At 34.3% G+C, this 20,765-nt stretch overlaps 1 protein-coding gene across 2 annotated transcripts in view; it reads left to right on the forward strand.

The window, feature by feature from the left end:
- Positions 1 to 19,696, forward strand: part of TBC1D8B (TBC1 domain family member 8B) — a 58,345-nt gene extending 38,649 nt beyond the window's left edge. For both annotated transcript variants that reach the window (XM_027054883.2, XM_015083673.3), the window contains 11 exons: positions 2,734 to 2,851; positions 3,831 to 4,116; positions 5,041 to 5,170; positions 6,167 to 6,265; positions 9,572 to 9,640; positions 9,810 to 10,050; positions 10,939 to 11,004; positions 12,641 to 12,724; positions 13,793 to 13,849; positions 15,430 to 15,527; positions 18,109 to 19,696. In XM_027054883.2, coding sequence (XP_026910684.1) covers positions 2,734 to 2,851; positions 3,831 to 4,116; positions 5,041 to 5,170; positions 6,167 to 6,265; positions 9,572 to 9,640; positions 9,810 to 10,050; positions 10,939 to 11,004; positions 12,641 to 12,724; positions 13,793 to 13,849; positions 15,430 to 15,527; positions 18,109 to 18,504 — 1,644 coding nt within the window. In that variant the 3' untranslated portion in view covers positions 18,505 to 19,696. The remainder of the gene's footprint in view (positions 1 to 2,733; positions 2,852 to 3,830; positions 4,117 to 5,040; positions 5,171 to 6,166; positions 6,266 to 9,571; positions 9,641 to 9,809; positions 10,051 to 10,938; positions 11,005 to 12,640; positions 12,725 to 13,792; positions 13,850 to 15,429; positions 15,528 to 18,108) is intronic.
- Positions 19,697 to 20,765: the final 1,069 nt, after the last annotated feature.

Consider the following 20,765-nt stretch of genomic DNA (forward strand, 5'->3'; position numbering starts at 1 on the left):
TTCAAAGAACCAACTTTTGGTTTTGTTGATTTTTCCCTATTTTTTCTATTCTCTATCACATCCTACTTGTGTAGAACTTCAAGATTAACCAGAGGTGAGAGCTTAGGGCCTTTTCTGTTCTTTCCTGAGCATACACACAGCTCTGGGCATGCATAAAGCCATATCGTGCACATGGCCTTCTAGATTCCCAGGAATTTCTCAGAGCCTTACAAAGCCCCCTATGGGTATCTCATTCCCCAGTTTTTTCATTTTGACCCTTTATTAGCCTATTATTTGACCCAACTTTTATCCACTGCCTCAGCAAGCCGCATGTTCAACAACTGCCTCCAATTGTTTTCAACAAACACACTGAAAGAAGGGTTTGCCTACTATGAACGCTGTGTCAGGTCAAATAAACACAGCCTTGTGAGTGGAGTCTTCATGTGGAAACCACCAGACAGGCCAAATAATGACAATTATGTGAAAATGGGGCTCTGAAGGAGCTCCAGCCCTGCCTGGTCCCTGCAGTGGCTGCTAGGTGTTTTTACTATAATTGCTGGAGTGTTGGTTTTTAAGGCTAATGTGAAGTTGAGGAGGAGGTATGTGTATCAGGCAATTTAAAATGCCACAGAGCTCACTGTTTTTACTGAGATTCAGCCATTTTATTAAATAAATGCTTTCTGAGTTGTTATAAGATTTTGGTTAATTTTCAGAGTTCTGAAAAATTGATTCTGACAGTATCTTCCAGTGTTCTTGTTTCTTTTTTTAAAAATTTTAAAATGTTTATTCATCTTTGAGAGACAGAGACAGAGCATGAGTGGGGAAGGGGCAAAGAGAGGGAGACACAGAATCGGAAACAGGCTCCAGGCTCCGAGCTGTCAGCACAGAGCCCAACGCAGGGCTTGAACTCACAAACTGCGAGATCATGACCTGAGTCGAAGTTGGACGCTCAACCGACTGAGCCACCCAGGCGCCCGAACCAGTGTTCTTGTTTCTTATATAAAGGAGAGCACTTTCAGAGGGCCTTACTCTGCCATTTTCACTGACCCCCCCTCCCATTATGGCTTCTTTTTAAAAACTTTTTAAAGTTTATTATTTAGAGAGAGAGAGAGACCCAGCACAAGCAGAGAAGGGGCAGAGAGAGGGAGACACAGAATCTGAAGCAGGCTGTAGGATCTGAGCTGTCAACGCAGGGCTTGAACCATGTTGCAGACCACGAGATCATGACCTGAGCTGAAGTTGGATGCTTAACAGACTAAGCCATTATGGCTTCTTGAACAGGAAAATTGATGGGGTAAAAACTAAACTTGAGGCCAAATACAGTGCCAGATCTGGCAAGGAATCTACATACTTAATACACAAATCTATAAGAAAAGTATTAAAATATAAAAATGAGCAACAAGCATGAAAAGATTAGTCATAGAACCAAAAGTACAGATGGATTAATAAAGTATAAAAAGGAGAAAGTTTGGCCTCAGAAAACTCAAAACTATCAAATCAACATTTTCACCATCAAATCAACAAGGACCAATTGTAATTATTACAATTCTCAGTATTTAGTATTGACAAAGGAGCAGTGAAATAAACATTCAAACACTGTTGGTCAGGAATATAAATTGGTACAGTCTTTCTGGAATATAATTTGGTAGTAATATCATGTCATTTAAAAATAGTATTATTTGAATACTTTCATTGTTATGTGTATCTTTCCTGAGAAAAGAATAACATACTTGAAGATTTGTATACAAAGACATTCATTGCAGTGTTACATATAGTAGTGAAAAATTGGATTCAAAATAAATGTCCAACAATAGTAGAATGGTTGAATAATTTATAGTATATTCAACTTACTAGATTATTTCATAGTCATTAAATACACTGTTTTAGAATTATTTAATGGCATTGAGAATGTGTAATAAGATGGTAAGTGAAAAAAAAAACAAACTTTAGAAGGGGAAAAAGGAAGGAAAGCACACATATGCACACCCATAGTACATCAACTTATTAACAGTGGTGGTCTCTGGGTAGGTAGGATACAGGAGATTTAATTTCCTTCATACATTTCCATTCTTTCCAGATTCTATACATTAAGGGTTTATTACCTTCATAACAAGCTCTGTGGCCAAATGTAAAAGTAATGATCTGACATTTGTATGCAAGATAGATTACAAGGAGAAAGTTAGAGTGGAATGGAGAGGATAAAGCAGATCAAAAAGACATTTTATAAGAAGAAACTAGGCTGTAATGACACATTGGATGTGGCAGATAAAGCGTTTCGAGCATGATCAAAATTAGGATAGCAAAGAAGAGAATCCTGTTTAATGAGAAAAGGTGTTTAGTTTTGAACACAATTAAGGATGATTGATATTTAAGAGATGTTCTCTTGTAGGCAGTTGAAAATACAGATGAAGTTTGTTTCTCCAGTTTTAATATGTTCTTGAAAATTATGTGTTTTTCCAGATTTGCAATAATTAAGATACTTTATTCACTGAATTTAGTGTAAAATTATAGAGGTTTTGCTTATTTTGTTCTATATTCATATTACTGCTTCATTTTCTTTGAATTTACTGTATAAAATAACTGATTGCAAATGTTAGCCAGACTTTACCTTGTTTTGCTTTAGACTGGCTCAGAGTGCTTATGTTTCCATTATGATTACTTTTCATAGTTTATATTACTGAAACTAGGGTTTGAAAAAGAAATGTAATCATCACCCAGGCAGTATTTATTTATTTATTTTTCTGTCAATTTTAGGCAATGAACATTTTAACTTCAGTGTTGCTTCTGTATGCAAAAGAGGAAGAAGCTTTTTGGCTTCTGGTTGCTGTGTGTGAACGGATGTTGCCTGATTATTTTAACCGTCGAATCATTGGTAAACACACACACATATCCCATATATAAGCACATATTTTTTTCTGAACAATTTATATGTCTCTTGTAATTATGTACCAATTTATGTATCAAGTGGAAGAACTGATCAATTAGGTTTTGAAATACACAAAATGTAAGCAGTATCAAAATGTTACATTCACTGATATGCTCATGAGAAGAGCTTTTTGTACTGAATATATGATTGGAAAGTTTTTTTTATTATGTTGCTTTTTTAAGATAAAATGCCTGGTCTGTTTCTTAATAAGAAATAGAAATTTTAAGTTGACTATCTCTGTATTGCTAAAACAGTGGTGATCTGAAGCATCCAGAGCTACTGGAACATTTTTAATAATTACTTAATGAGAGAGAGATTTTAACCAGCTTGAAATCTCTACATTTATATGAATTGTATTGATATTTTCAAGGTTTAAAAGAAGGGTCAAGTTCTTAGTTTGTTAATTGTATAATATTTTCTTCAGTCATCAAATATTTACAGATTTTGATACTCTACCTTAAAGCTGTAGGTGGTTTCTACTTTGTACACTCATACGCCTTCAGTATCATGGCTGGGTTATTGATTGCATTTCATTCTTTCATTATAGTTATTTGTGTATTTATCTAAAGTTCTTTCATTATAGTTATTTGTGTATTGATCTGAAGTTCTACTAGATATTAAGCTCTTTGAAGATGAGGCTATTTCATTAATTGGAGTATCTCTTATGGTGCCTATTACAGGTTTCTGCAAAAGATTGAATAAATTACTGTTCAAATGAATTTGAACTGAGTTTCTCAAGTGCTTCTTGATTCATGACACTTTACTAGCAGATAAACAGATGTGTGAAATATAGGAAAGGCACTGAAGAAGTTCATAATTGAAGGAATAGAAATGAGATTTATTGGCATACTAGTAAGTGGGAAGGTATCAGAAACAAATCCTTTTGAAGGGGATTCATTTTTAAACTTCTTTTTATGCTCACCAGGTGCCTTGGTGGATCAGGCAGTCTTTGAAGAACTTATCAGGGATCACTTTCCCCAACTTACAGAACGTATGACCGATATGACATTCTTTTCCTCAGTTTCTCTCTCATGGTTCCTCACACTTTTTATTAGTGTGCTGCCTATTGAAAGTGCAGTGAATGTGGTGGACTGTTTCTTCTATGATGGAATAAAGGCCATTTTACAACTGGGATTGGCAATACTTGACTATAATTTAGACAAACTGATCACATGTAAAGATGATGCTGAAGCTGTGACAACTTTAAACAGGTACTGTCAGAACTGTAACGTTTAAATCTGGAGAGCCCCTTGGAGATGATCTTGTTCAGTCCCTTTGTTTTGCAGATGAGGAAATAGCCCTAGAAGCTTTAAACAATTTGCCCAGTGTCACAAAGCTAGTTGTATGAAAAATCTAGGACTAATGTCCACTTCTCTGTTTCAAAATAAAATAAAGTAAGAGCAGATCCCTCTGAAGTAAGTCACTTGGTAACATACACATTTACACTAATATTGTTGATTCAGTACGCTGGGACTTTCATAGTCCCAGTTTGAGCTATAAAGTATTGTTGTGTAAAAGTAGTTTGAAGGGGGAAGAATAGTTGATAATGTTAAAAACCAGTGGGAAAAATCATTCTGGTTTTCAGGTAACTTCAGTCAGGTATACTGAGCCTTATTTTCCCAGTACTTTTTCTGTGAATGTTATTTTATATTGGAGCACTCTGTGTGTGTGTGTGCACGCGTACGTGCACATGTACACCATGTACGTATATGTTAAATGAATGGGTCACTATTGTAAGGGTGCATCAAATACCATTTTGTACAGAATAAAATATAAACACTCTGGCATTCAGAACACTCTACGTTAGGGCCTCAATGTATCTTTTTTATTTCTCCTTACGTGCCTCTACATATCCTGTATTCCATCCTTACTAGGCTATGTGGTATTTGCTGAGTACTCTCTGAGCCTATTTGCTTTCCTCATGCTCTCCTCTCTGCCTCTGAAATAATTTCTCCACCATCCCATTCCCCTCTCCCTTGTCTTCCTAATTACTAACCATCTTCAGATTCCACTTCTTCATAAGACCACCCTTTGTCCTATCAGTTGACATTAACCTCTGACTAGGGAGAAAGTAGCTATCATTTTCTCTGCATTTTACTTCCACTAATTTTTGTATTACTGTCACTTTTGGATAGGTTCTTTGACAGTGTCACTAATAAGGATAGCCCATTGCCTTCAAGTGTTCAGCAGGGTTCAAATGTGAGTGATGAGAAAAGCAGTCTTATTAAAGTGGATATTACAGATTTGATTAGAGAGTCAAATGAGGTAAGTTTTTTTTATACCACAAATATAATTACATAGCATAGTTTAAATGATCAGTACTATAGTTATATCTCTAGTGGTACATCAAGAATAAGATAATAATACAACTAAAGATATAATTTAAAATCCAATTTCATTTGTTTATTTTATTGAGGTATAATTGACATACAATATTATATTAATTTCCTGTGTACAATACACTGTTTCAACATTTGTATTGTATACATCGTGAACTGATCACTACAGTAAGTGTAGTTATCATCTGTCACCACACAAAGTTAATGCAATATTATTGACTATATTCCCTATGCTGTACTTTATATCATCATGGACTTACTTTATAACTGGAGCTTTGTATCTCTTGATCCCCCCATACCCATTTTTTCCCCCTCCAACTCCCCTCTCCTCTGGCAACAACTGCTCTGTTCTCTGCATCTATGAGTTTGAGTTTTGTTTATTTTTTAAATTCTACTTATAAGTGAAATCATGTAGTATTTGTCTTTCTCTGACTTATTTCACTTAGCATAATACCCTCAGGGTCCATCCATGTGTTGCAGATGGCAAGATTTCATTCTTTTTATGGCTGAGTAGTGCTCCATTGTATAAAAATGAGTTCTATCAACTCTTCCTAGGTCATATAGACTCACCTGCTTCAGTTTGCTATCTTTAAATGAAATGATTCTCACTTGCTTTTACAGATAATGACCACTTATAAATATCTATCACCATATAAAAAGGTGAAAATTCTTCTTAGAGACTAAGAATTTTTCGAATGTTCTTATACATAGTCTAGACGCATAGTAGATTGAATTCTCTCCAGTAAATCTATAGAACAACTGAAACGTGGGAGGTGAAAATTTGCATAACCACTGAACAAGTTAGGAAAATAGCTAGAAATAGAACCAAGGCCTCTGAGAAATGAGTCTGATGAAATTCAGGCGTAAGAAAAGCAGATATTTATTATGAATGAGTATCTGCTGAAATCATTTTTTTTTGCAGAAATATGGTAATATTCGCTATGAAGATATACACAGCTTGCGCTGTCGAAATAGGTTGTATGTCATACAGACCCTAGAGGAAACAACAAAGCAGAATGTGGTGAGTGTCTGCCCTATGGGTGGAAAGCCAATTGGATTAACATTTTTTTCCAACTTCCTTTAAAAAATTAACATTCCATGTGAAGAAAATGAATATAACTAAACTTTTGAGCTAGATTCTTGCCACAGCTTAGCTTACTGTAAATTTGAGAGGAAGTAAGTTATTTTCTTCTAATGGAATTATGTTGATTTCTCCAAAGTGTTTTGTTATTTGACCTTTAATATTGAATGCTGTGATATAGGCATTTAAGCATAACATATTTTTGACGTGCTTCATCATTGCGAACAGCTGACCTACACAGTCAGTAGTCATTGCTGTTAATATATTTTATTATCCTTAGAAACCTAAGATAAGGTAAAAAAGCTATAAAACTGTGTTTCTAAGTACTCTCCTTTTTAATATTTGGATGTCTACATAAGAAGCTGTTAATATTGGTTGTCTCTGGTTAATGGGATTAATAGATTGCTGGTTGGAAGAGGGAGAGTTTTACTTTGCTGTATATATCCTTCTGTACTGATTGAGCTTTTATCATAAGCATGTATTGTTTTTGTAAACTTACTTGCTTAATGGCCACATCCTCAGAGATACCAATCTGGGAAGATGAACATTTCTGAAGATTCTGGGTTTAGCTCTCAATTAAATAATTCAGTGATATTACTGTGACATAGCATAGAGCCCCCTTGTTTTGGGTTTTATATATTAACTTAAAAAATAAGTAATACATTTTCACTATTAATAACTTAAACATAACAGAAATGTAAAAACATGAAAGTTCCTTCCCTTCCCCTATGTTCATCTGTTTTGTTTCTTAAATTCCACATATGAGTGAAATCATATATCTTACTCTGACTGACTTATTTCACTTAGCATACTACCCTCTAATTCCATCCACATTGTTGCAAATAGCAAGATTTCATTCTTTTTGATTGCTGAGTAGTATTCCATTATATATATATTATATACACACACACACACACACACACACACACACACACACACCACATCTTATACCATATCTTCTTTATCCATTCATCAGTCGATGGATATTTGGGCTCTTGTTGCCTTTTGTTGATAGGGTGATGGGTATTAAGGAGGGCCCTTGTTGGGATGGGCACTGAGTGTTATATGTAAGCAATGAATCACTGGATTCTACTCCTGAAACCAATACTACACTGTATGTTAACTAACTTGAATTTAAATAAGTAATTTTTTTAAAAAAAGTAAAAGTTCCTTACCCCAGCAGTAACCAGTATTAAAATTGTTTGGTATATATCCTTCCAGATCTTTTTAGTATGTATCTATAGACATAAATGTGTGTGTTTGGGGGGGGAGGTTGATACAGTTTTTTAAATGAGAGCATACCAGTTACTTTTTTCTGCAACTTAATTTTTTCACTGAAAAATATATCATAGTTATTGCATATCAGTACATATAGGTCTACCTCACTTTTCTTAACATACTGAATAGTATACCATAGTATGGACATGCTATATAGTTGACCCTGAACAATGCAGAGGTTAAGGGCCCCGATTCACTGTGCACTTGAAAATCCACATGTAACTTTTGACTTCCCAAAACTTAAGTACAGTTGACGCTTGAACAACATAGGTTCATACCGTGCAGGTCCACTTACACATGGATTTTTATATATATAAATACAGTATAGTACCGTAAATGTATTTTCTGTTCTTTATGGTTTTCTTAATATTTTCTTTTCTCTAGTTTACTTTGTTGTGAGAACACATTATATAATATATATAACATACAAAATGTGTGTTAATCCACTGTTTATGTTGTTGGTAGGGCTTCCGGTCAACAGTAGGCTATTGGTAGTTAAATTTGCGGGGAGTCAAAAGTTACATGTCAATTTTCGAGTACACAAGGGGTCAGTGCCCCTAACCCCCATGTTATTCAAGGGTCAACTGTACTCCTGTTGACCTGGAGCCTTATTGATTCAGACCTTTTTTTAAAAATCAGTATTGAGTGTTAATTTTGACCAAAAGATTTTTCCATATGTTGAGTTTATATACTTTTCTGCTTTGTTAATGTAGTCAGTTATATTAAGGAATTCCTAATATCCTTCTGTTGGGTTTTTTAAATGAATTCTGTTTGGTCATGTTGTATTATTATTTTAATACTCTGCTTTGATAATTTTGCTAAATAGTTTAGCTGTGTTCTTTACATCTTTGTTAAAGTGACATTGGGTTACAGTTTTCTTTCTGTGTGTGTGCTAACTTTAGTTTTATAATGAGAGTTGTGCTCACGTCATAGAATGAATTTTGGAATAAATTATATTTTACTATGCTCTGGAATAGTTTAGATCACACAGGAATTAACAATTACCTGAAAGTTTGAGGAATTGAGCCTATGAAACTATTTGGATCTGCTGCCTTTTGGTAGATGACAGACTTTTTATTACCTTTTCAGTTCTGTCTCTTCAGAATTTGCTCTTTCTGGGTTAATTTTGGTAATTTTTGTCCTAGAGAATTATTCATTTCATCTAGACTTTCAGATATATTGATATAAAGCTTAAAGAATTCATTCAATAGATATTTAATGCTACCTCTGTGCTGAACACTTTTAATGACCTATGTTTATACCTATGTTTATATTATAATTTTACTTCTCAATGATGTTTATTTGTGTTTTCTTTAATCACACTTGCCAGATTTGTCTATTTTACTTTTTTTAAATTAACCAGCTTTTTGTTTTATTTATTGAGCGTAGTGAGTTGTTTTTCATTTCCACTATTTTATTAATTCTATATTTTATCTTTACTCTTAAATTTCTTAAATACCCAAATCGTTGTACCATTGGTGCTTGTTCTTCATGGAGTAGGATAAAATTACATATTTTCTAAGCTTATTATTTCTGGATTATACGGTTTTTTTGCACAGATAGGGAATGCACACCTCTCCCCGTGTCTTTGAAGTGCTTAATGACAACCCCATTTGATGACTTTGACACATTGTTTATGTGTCAAGAGAGGAATATATGGAATGAGACTTAGAATACTGTTACTTATATTTATAGACATTAAATGAATGTCTTTTGGCAGTGATGTCTGGGTATGAAGGGATGAAGATCAAAGTACATATCAGAGTTGAACCAAAGTACATGTCAGAGTATAATTGAACTATAGCATATGTACAACCTTTTTAAAGGGCAAAATTTGTACATTTGTCTTTGTTATTCTTTTAAAAAGTTAGAAGAAAATTATTCTTGCAGAGGGAGATTTTTCTAAATGGATTCAATAATTTTAGTACTGAAGTGTTAAATTATAAATTGCTTTTAATCTTTTTAAAGTTGCGTGTTGTATCACAAGATGTGAAATTGAGCCTTCATGAATTGGATGAACTTTATGTCATCTTTAAGGTACTGTTGTTCTTCTTCAAGTGAAAAGTAGTACTTTTTAAGGAAAATTTTACCACAACCACTTTTAAATATTTTATCTTTAATTATTTTAGTAGACATGCTTAAAAGAAAATAATTTTATAAAATTGCTTTTTATGATTTAATGACTCTTTTTATTTGTTTTTAATAGAAAGAGCTGTTTTTTTCTTATTATTGGTGTTTGGGTTGTCCAGTATTGAAGTACCATGACCCCAGTCTGCCATATTTGGAACAGTATCAGATTGACTGCCAGCAGTTCAGAGTGTTATATCACTTGTTGAGTCCCTGGGCTCATTCTGCAAACAAAGACTCACTAGCCTTATGGACATTCAGATTGTTGGATGAAAACTCTGACTGCCTTATAAACTTCAAAGAATTCTCCTCTGCAATTGGTAGGATGATGTCCAATAATTTTCTTTTTTTTTAAGTTTTATTTATTTTGGAGAGTGCATGAGCAGGGGAGGGTCAGAGAGAGGGAGACAGAGGACCTGAAGCAGGCTCTGCACTGACAGCAGCGAGCCCAAAGCCAGGGTTGAATTCATGAACTATGAGATGGTAACCTGAGCGGAAGTTGGACGCTCAACCGACTGAGCCACCCAGGCGCCCACAATAATTTTCTTTTTTAAAGCAAAAAATAAAGGTACCCCTAGAAATACTTAGTACTGCCTTTTAGTGCCAATTTAGTCAGATTTTATCAGCCTGAGTTACATTATCTCCAACTTGAGCAATAAGTGGACCTTTTGCTAAATATAAGTATATTGGTCTCCTTTTGACCCAGTCTTCTCAGAAAAGCAAGCTGTTAGATATAGTTGTTTTAAAGGTTAACACAAGGGAAGAAAATATCCATATCTTGCCCCATTCAGGCACATGGAAGCTTCAGGAGGAGTTTCCCCCTCAGTAAAAATCCAATCACATAACCTAGAAAAGTGGTAGAGAAATATCCAACACCCCAGCATACTTTCTTATCAGGGATTGCCCGTTAAAGAGGAATTCTCTTCCTCAATTGAGGCATAAGGCCTTATTAAAAAGAAAAAAGAAGATTTAGGTTGGGGGAAGGGAAATCAGCATGAGAGCATTTTTTCTCTGATAAAGTGTATTTTACTTATACGCTTGAAAGAGAATCTGGCTGACTGGGTGGTTGTTTAATTGTTAGTTTAAGTGACAAAGTTTCTGAGTCCTAATTACTGGCTAATACCTGTATCTTAATTAATCTTTGTTGCTGGAATTGATTGAATGTTCTTTGAAAACATGATTATTTGTAATTGAATTTTATTAAACAGATACAATGTACAATGGAAGTTTCACTGATAAGCTTAAGCTGCTTTTTAAGCTGCATATTCCTCCAGGTAAGAGTTTAACAGTCTTTAATGATATACAGGAGTTGATTCCATTTTTTTTTTTTTTGAGAGCGAGACAGAGTGCAAACAGGGGAGTAGCAGAGGGAGAGAATCTTAAGCAGGCTCCATGCAAAGCATGGAGCCTGACATGGGGCCTAATGTCACAACTGTGAGATCATGACCTGAGCCAAAATCAAAAGTCAGATGCTTAACTGACTGAGCCACCCAGGTGCTCCAATTGATTCCATTTTAACAAATATAATGGTAGATACTCAATTTTAATAAATAATGTAATTTTCAGTATGATCTAAGGTCATTGCTTCATTGTGGCCCATGGATCATATATCTAGTACTTTTTCTGATAGGTAGTTACAGTGAAATCTGTAGAAGAGATTCTGTGTAACAGAAGGGTCCACAAGCTTCCTCTCAGTTAGTGGTCAACTTAATGATAGTTTATGTGTAAGAACTACCTATCATTTGAATATTGGTATAATACTGACATGTGATGTTGTTATTGGGGAGTAGAATTTAACTTTAGACAAATTGCCAAACTTGTGGGATACTACAAATTATTCAGAAAAAATGAGACTAGGCAGCAAGGATGTTAAACATTTGGAAAACGAAGCAAAATAAAAGCTGACATTTATTGAACACTTGCTTTGTTGACGCATTTACTTTACATGTGTTCTTTTACTTAATTCTCACAATGTCCCTGAGAAGTACTATCTTTCCAAGGATAAGGAAACTAAGGCTCAGAAAGATTAAATTATTGGCCAAAGATCACATAACTAATAAATTGCATAGCTGGGATTCAAACTGAGGTCTGACTCCAAAGCTTAGGTTTCTTTCTATTCTGCCATACTCCCCTAATGTTACCATACCATTCCAGTTTATTCAGTGTTTTCCACTGACCTTAAGAGTCTGGCTTTCCCAAACCTGATCCATATTTTGGGAAAACAGTCTTAAGTTTTAAGCTAAAGGAACATTGCAAAGGTACCATTTAGTTTAGAAAGGATAATTTACACAAGCAAACAGCACCTCATAACTTGTCTTAAGCTAAACCTGGGATTTCTTTGAGAGACTTCCCAGGATAGCCAGGAACCATTCTTTACCAGACCAAAAATCTAAAAGCCACCTCTTACCCTTTACACACTCCTATCACAATCAGAGCATTAAACACCAAAGAAAAACCACCTAATAACTTAATTATTAAGAACTTTACATTGTCAAGTCAAATTATTATTAGAGTGTCTAATATTGCCATGGAATGAATATACTTTCAGTAGAAAGATCAAAAATAGAGAAACCACTGTGTAGGTTACAGCACTCAACTTCATGTTTGCCTTATTACCAAAGATGTTTTTAAATGAGGTCACATTTTCAGAGATTTTTAAAATGCCACATTTTCTTATTTCAACTTGTAATGGCTCTCAGAAAACTATTAAAAAGTAAGAGAATGAATAGAACTAAAAGTGATAAGAACTTCTTATTATTTGCTATAGAGTAGTATTACTTCCACATTTCTTCACGTCTGTCTTATTGAGACCTTTTGTTTAACTCTCTGCCCCCAGATTTACTTGACCCCATTATAGGACCCACTGCTGTCCCTTATTGTTAGTAAATTGATTGGGTTATCTGTTTTCAGCTTATACTGAAGTGAAATCTAAGGACCCTTCAAAAGGAGATGAACTTTCAAAAGAAGACTTACTTTATTTCAGTCAGCTTCATGGTAAATATCTGTTAAAAATGTATCTGTTTTGACGATTAGTCACTCATAGAGATCTTCCTGGCTTAAGTATTTTTTACCCAGCTACCATTAGTAAAATATGAGTTAATGGTACTTTATATTTCCTTTGTGCAACCATAACACTTAGCACAGTGCTAAATGCATGGTAAATACCCCCAAAATATTTGACTGATTAAAGTGTGTTTTCGGTTTTCATTTAGGGAATGTTTATTCTACTGGAGGATTAGAAAATGCATTTTGTTTCTACTTACGTAGCAGAATTGTTCTACTTAACATCACAGAAATTTCTAAAATGTATCAGATCATTTTCATGCCTTGTTAAAATACAGTGGAGACAATAGCATCTTTGATGATTGAAGGTCATAGCTATTATTCAAACAGTGAATACTTATTATAAATCACTGTAGGTGTAGGAGACAGGGATGAATCTGTCTCCAAGACATAATTTGGAAGTGTTATGCACTTATTTTTGTGTCCTTTGCTTCTTTTTCATAAACATGAATGTGTTACAGAGGGATAAGTCCTGATTAATGTATGTTTATAGTTACTATATGCTAAGTGTTTGAACACTAAGTTTGAAGAGACCTTACAAATCATCTAGTCAAATCCCTTAATTATATATAGATAGGGGCACTGAGGCCCAGAGAGAAGTGACTTGTGCAAGATTTCACAATGAGTTACTGCTACAGTCAGGACTGTAGCTCAGTCTTCTGACTTCCAGCATGCTTTTTTCCCTAATAATAAAAGTAATACAGTTTAGTTTAAAGTAGGTCACAGGGAAGAAAATACCCCCCCAGAAGTAAATAATATTTGTTAAACTTGGTATACTTTTAGATTTTTTTTTTCGTATACATTCTCCCCAGTGTTCTTTCAACTATAAAAGCTTTTGAATACTTTGTGTTCTGATGATAGGAGGTCATGGCAGCTAAAATTGGTTTCCTGAATTGAAGAAAATAACATGTGCCTTTTTATATAAAATACTCTTTTACTTTCAAGAGGTATTTACTTATTAAATATTTTTAAAAATTCAATTGTTTTCCTTTCCTCTAGTTTCCCAGCCTATAAATGTGAAGGAAGCAGAATCACTAAAAAAGAGCCCTGAAAAAGGTACTATGATTAGGAATATCATTTAGTTTAAGTTACTGTTTTTGTGAATAGTTAGTGGCAAAGGCACAAAGTGGATTCCCTTTAAAGGCTATTGATTTGTCCTGAGAGCTTTTTTGCTGTTTTGATGTCAGTTTAACAATTTAGTCTTTGTTGTCTTGATACTTAAGTCTCAGAAGTTATAGTAAATAACCCATATTCATTTAATTTTACTATTTTGAAAATATTTAGTTTTTTTTAAATTTTTTTTAACGTTTATTTATTTTTAAGACAGAGCATGAACAGGGGAGGGGAGAGAGGGAGACACAGAATCTGAAACAGGCTCCAGGCTCTGAGCTGTCAGCACAGAGCCCGACGCAGGGCTCGAACTCATGGACCGTGAGATCATGACCTGAGCTGAAGTTGGACGCTTAACCGACCGAGCCACCCAGGCGCCCCGAAAATATTTAGTTTTAATTACAAGAGTAATAGATAATTCTTCTAAAAGAAATTTAAACAGAAGTCTTTATATTCCCACTGAACTCTACCCTGAAGTAAATGTGAAAACATTTTGTTCTGTATCCTTTCCAGACTTGTTTCTATGTATACACAAAGACATATAGACCTCTCTCTTTTATTAAAAAAAGAAACATTCCATAAATACTGTTCTACAATTTGCTTTTTCTATTTTGTGATATATCATGGATATCTTTTCATGTTAGTACATTTGGATCTGTCTTATTCTTTTTTAATGGGTATAGAGTATTCCATTGTTTGATTTGATCATGCCATAATTCAATAACTAGCCCAATATTGATGGACATTTAGGTTGTTTCCAATTATTTGTATTGCAAACTGTGTTGCAACAGACATTTTATACTTACATTATAGGATACTTTTATACATATGTCTTTAGGATAGATAAATTCATAGAAGTATGAGAATACTATGTCTAATATGCACATTTAACATTTTGATCAAGGCTGTCAAATGCATTAAAAAAAATCCATCATTCTTTTTATGTTTTTGAGTAACATTTATTTAAAAAATAATGAATTGCCAAAGATCTATTTAAATTATGACACCTTCCCTAAGGTTCTGTATATCTACCTAGTTTTCCAATGAATCTTAAGTTATTAATAGTCACATTAATTATTGTGATTAAACTCTTCAAAGGAATGGATAAGTAGTGTTTTGAATTTTTTTAAGAAAAGCCACCATATAACACTTCAGAATCTGCATATTAAGAACATCATATAGAAGCTATTTTAAACTTAATAGTATGCATCAGAACATCTACATGAAATTTACATTGTCAAGCCAGGGTTACTGTTTAATCTAAAATGCATCCTTCTTCGTCTCTCTTCACATCTTCCCTAGTCCCCAGCCTTCCCAAAGTAAAAGTTTTAGTTTAATAGAAATGGAATACGTATTCTGAAAGCCAGTGGATGAAATAAAAGGTAAATTCAGATAATTTCCTGGGTTATTAAAAGGTGGAATCTTATATCTCAATGAAATATCTTCCAATCATAGTTATTCCTTCTGAGATTTGGGGAAATACAGTGGGCTGTTCATTATGAAATGGTTTTATTCCACTCTTTCAGGCAAAGGAAAAGTTGATATTCAAGCATACCTAAGTCAATGGCAAGATGAGCTTTCTAAAAAAGAAGAAAGCATTAAGGATTTACCAAGAATGAATCAGGTATAGTATTTTCAAAGAAAAAAATGCTAGCTTCTTGTTTGTTTTTTTATGAATGTGGGTGTATCCAACTTTAAAAATTGCTAACATGCTATTACAAAAATAGTTAAATAATTTGTGTATCATCTCTGAATTTCAGATGAGCACAGAAGAGTAGGAGCAAAGTTTTAAATGATTTTCTACTTTATTTTTTTAATGTTTATGTTTTTATTTTGAGAGAGAGAGAAGACACATGCAAGTGGGAGAGGGGCAGAGAGAGAATCCCAAGTAGGCTCTGTGCTGACAGCTGACAGCGCAGAGCCTTACATGGGGCTCACCTCACAAACAGTGAGATCATGACCTGAGCCTAAATCAGGAGTCAGATGCTTAACTGACTGAGCCACCCAGGCGCCCCAAAATGATTTTCTGCGTTAAGCATTTAAATGTATTTAGTTTCAGGATAGTTCCTCTGCTATGACAACATTTGTGACTATAGAAAAGATGTATGTATAAACATATATTTCAGTGTTTCCTATTTCCAGCTTTATTAGAAGCATTCATTTATTCAGTAAACATTTTTGTAGTGCCTACTAGATGACACCCAATGCTAGGTACTAGGGATAAGAAGTTAATAAAATAGGTCACACACTGGTGTCTTATCATCTTATATTTGAATGTGCTCAAACAATACTACTACTACTTGACACAATTCTAAATCCATGTCTATCTTAAATACTGGTCATTCAGTTTATGTTCTTATGTTTTTTAAATTACAATCTGTTGGTTTATATACTGAAGATCCCCAGAATTTTACCAAAATAAGAACTGTCAAATAACAGTATTCCTCATGGACTAGGTAATTTGGTAGCTGAATAAGTTTTTTTAATGAATCAGTATGGTATTTATTCTAAAATTTTTTATAAATAGTACTACAAACTAAGGAAGAAAAATAAAACTTAAAAGTTTGGTACTGTTTATTTTTATTAAGTATATCCTTTGTGTTTGCTTTTTTATTTACAGATAGATTTTTCTAGTAGGATGGAACTCTTGTGTTAGAATCAGTTTTTCTTTTTAATTCTCAAATATCTATTAGCAACGTCTATGGATTATCTAGGGGCAACTAGCAAACAAACCAGTTTATTTCTCTACTTGGGTCCCACCTCAGGCTTTAAAGAGAAACATGTCTGGGGCACCTGGGTGGCTCAGTCAGTTAAGCACCTGACTTCGGCTCAGGTCATGATCTCACGGTTCATGGGTTCAAGCCCCACGTTGGACTTTGGGCTGACAGCTCAGAGCCTGGAGCCTGCTTTGAATTTTCCCTTTCTCTCTGTCCCTCCCCCACTTGCACTCTGTCTCTTTTCTCTCTCTCTCTCTCTCTCTCTCTCTCAAAAAAATAAACATTAAAAAAGAATAATAATAATACATAAAGAGAAACATGTCTAAATGGGCTCTGTAGTACTACCTTGTACTACTACATAGTTCCCAAAACATTCTTCCATAATTTGTTGTCCTACTTGAGCTTCCCACTCTAGCCCTTTGGAGAGATCAAGGAAAACTCATCCTTAAGCCTTTTGTTAAGATTGGTTAATGAGGGGTGCCTGGGTGGCTCAGTCAGACATCCCACTCTTGATTTCGGCAGCTCACGTCATGATCTCAGGGTTGTGAGATTGAGCCCTGTGTATAGCTTTGTGCACACTGAGCATGAAGCCTGCTTGGGATTCTTTCTTTTCCTCTGTCCCTCCCCCACTTGTGCTCACGCTGTTGCGTGCACTCTCTCTCTCCCTCAAAATAAATAAATAAACTTAAAAAAAAGATTGGTTGGGGCACCTGGGTGGCTCAGTCAGTTAAGCGTTCCACTCTTGGTTTCAGCTCAAGTCATGGCCTCACAGTTCATGGGTTCAAACCCTTCCTTGGGCTCTGTGATGGCAACATGGAGCCTGCTTGGGATTCTCCCTCTCTGCCCTCTCTGCTCGCTGTCTCACTCAAAAATAAATAAATAACATTAAATTTTTTTTTTATGTTTTAATTTTATTTTTGAGAGAGACAGAGCACGAGCAGGGAAGGGGCAGAGAGAGAGAGGGAGACACAGAATTTGAAGCAGGCTCCAGGCTCCAAGCTGTCAGCACAGAGCCCAACATGGGGCTTGAACTCACTGATGGTGAGATCGTGACCTGAGCCAAAGTCGGACACCCAACCGACTGAGCCACCCAGGCGCCCCAAAATAAGTAACATTTTTTAAAAAGATTGGTCAATGAATGAACAATTCACATGTGGGGAAATAGGAGAATTTGCCTATTTAAGAACCACCTAACATTGAGGGAATACTGGTAGGTAAGTTGCCCAGGAATTATTATATATATAATATACATATACAACGTACTGCTACTAGGCAACAAATGAGAAAACTTAAATGGAATTTTCTTGCATGTTCATACCCATCTTTCTAGAACCAAGATTTTTTTGGAGATTAATCATTAGTTTTTGTAACTTCTGTGGTGAAGGTTAAATAGTACAAATTCCAAAAAAGAGACTGTTTACTTCTAAGTTCTCTTTCTTTTTGCTAAATGTAATATCAAACGTGGTATTTCTAACTTGTGTCTTTCAGTCACAATTCATTCAGTTTTCAAAGACTCTGTATAACTTATTTCATGGGGACCCTGAAGAAGAGTCGTTATATCAAGCCATTGCTGTTGTAACTAGCCTTTTGCTCAGGATGGAAGAAGTTGGAAGGAAACTACATAGCCCTACAGCATCAGCCAAAGAATTCTCTGGTACAGTCTGTGCTTCTGGAGGACCCAGTGAGGGGAAAACAGAGAGCCACTTGAAGAAAGATCCCTCCTCTCTGAGGGAAGAACCTCAGTGGTCATTTGCATTTGAACAGATTCTTGCGTCTTTGTTGAATGAACCAGCTTTGGTGAGGTTTTTTGAGAGACCCATAGATGTAAAAGTGAAACTCGAAAATGCAAAAACCTCTCAGTTAAGTTTCAGAACCAAGATGTAAATCTCTTTTAACAGGAATTGCCTGTCATAGACAAGTTTACTAAGATTCCTGTAGCTTTCAGCTTAATTCTTGGGAATAGGGATCAGGGATTTATCTTGTTACCAATATGTTTTAAGGTTTAAAAAAAAGATATGTGGAAGCACAATGATTCATTTCTTTGTGGTAATCTCTAATTTTTGATATTCTCCATTACAAACGAACTTTTTATAGTTCACATGATATGTAGTATCAGGGGAATATGCTAAATGTTACCACCAGAGGGCACTACCATATCACTTTTAGTAAGAAAATTACTAGTTTGTGCTGCTGTTTACAAATGGATTAGTGATGATTTTGAAAATGTAATGTTATGTTTGAGTGTTAGTGATGCTGCCATGTCATCTGATAAACCCTACTTTCCAGATTGTCTCAGTTCCTATTATGATGCTTTAGAAATCCAGGCTTTTAGATCTATAGCCTTAATTATCTAAGTGATTACCATATGGGGACCTCATTTTCAAGTTATCAAACTGAAATAATATTAACTTTTTGAAGTTAATCTCATTCATTTTTCTAATAATAAATGTTTTTTTTAGTAACTTCTACATTCTTCCTACCTGAGCAGTTCAGCAGCTGCTGACTGATAAAAACAAGTCAAGAACAAGTCCAAAATTCTGGGCACATATAAGGAGAAACAATATTGGATTTAGTTGTAAGCCAGATAAAGCCAGTCTCTTCAGAAGGGTTAAGAAACAATTCAGTTAAGTATATAGGTGTCTCATTAGACTGAGCAATTACTTGAAACACTGCTGTTTGTGGCATTTGTCTCAGAGTAGCTGTGACTACTTTGGTTCTAGCTGTAGATTTTGAATTTTCACCAGTCATGTTTTAAGCTACATAAGATAGACTGAATTACTGTTTTAGTCTGGCAGGTTCATAAAGTACTTATGTTTAATGATAGTTAAGGTAATTGCTGGTGTCTGTTTAAAAAGTTTTGACCATCTATCTGATTTAGATGTGTAATTTCAGTATTTTATGCTGCTTATATTTCAGTCATTACAGTGAAAGTCCATTTAGAGATAATGGGCTTTGTTAGCATTTTAAAGAAAAAAAGACAAGCAAACCATACCTGTTCAATCTTCTGTGCTGTTTTTGACAAGAGCAATTTATTAATAAATCGACTTAGGAAATTATGGGGAGAAGTTATCCAGTGGAGCTTTGGTTTTAAGCCCTTTGACTTTTCAGATGTGAAACAATAAAAGAGCAGAAATTCTTTAGAGTAACCCAAGACATTCTCCCTTTCTGTAAAGGAATTGGTATAAGTCAGCCTTTGACAAGAGTCCACTGTGAACAAGGCCTAACACAAAGGGTTTCATCACCACAGAATATGTTATTTTCAAAGAGATTCAAGAATTTTAATTGACCCTTTGAAAATTTCATAAATTGGGCTTGGCCAAACACTTACTAGTGTTATCTTTAAAATGATTTGGTTAACCTTTTCTAGAACATTATCACCTAAAGACAGAGTTGGTAAATAAGCATCTATGCCTTTTCTCAGAAATGATTTGCTGAAATGTGTTCAAATTTTAGACTTTGGTTAATAGTTATACATAAACTATCATACATCTGTTATTTTGCAATGATTGTTAAATTATACTACATAGACTCTAGACTAAAGACATAAGGCTCTATGCTTATATACAGAGGCACTGTTGCACATACTTTGTTGAATATTTTGTCAGTTATATTTACAAAAAAGATACTTTCTAAGAGCATATGTTATTAATATTTGATATGATTTTAAAAAGTCAGAATATTAAAGATTACTAGGTATTGTATTTTAGCCTATATTCATTAAAATTGAATACTTAGATTTTTGAATTGTAAAATGATTATAAATGCAAGTTAAAAAGGCAAACATTTATTTTCTGAGTCTGCAGGAGAAATAAGATGACTACATAGTTTTATAGCTGCTACCTTGTTAAGAAAATGAGTTCTTAATATTAAAAATCTTATGTAGTTGTGTTAAACTGAACTGCTGCATTATACCTTATGCATTAAATTAAATGTTATGAGGTGGCTTTACTTTATAAAAATAAATATTACAAATTATTACAGTAAACATGAAAAATTGTTTGCTTAAAGATATTACTGTTATTTATTATGATGTATTTTTGTTTATACTTAGTTATCACTTGAGGACTTCTATCCTTTATTAGTTAAGGTTAGGTTGCAGAGAACAGAATTCACTCTAATTAGTTAAGGCAGGAAAAGATTTATTA

The sequence above is a fragment of the Acinonyx jubatus genome, chromosome X (assembly GCF_027475565.1).
Source record: "Acinonyx jubatus isolate Ajub_Pintada_27869175 chromosome X, VMU_Ajub_asm_v1.0, whole genome shotgun sequence".
NCBI lineage: Eukaryota > Metazoa > Chordata > Mammalia > Carnivora > Felidae > Acinonyx > Acinonyx jubatus.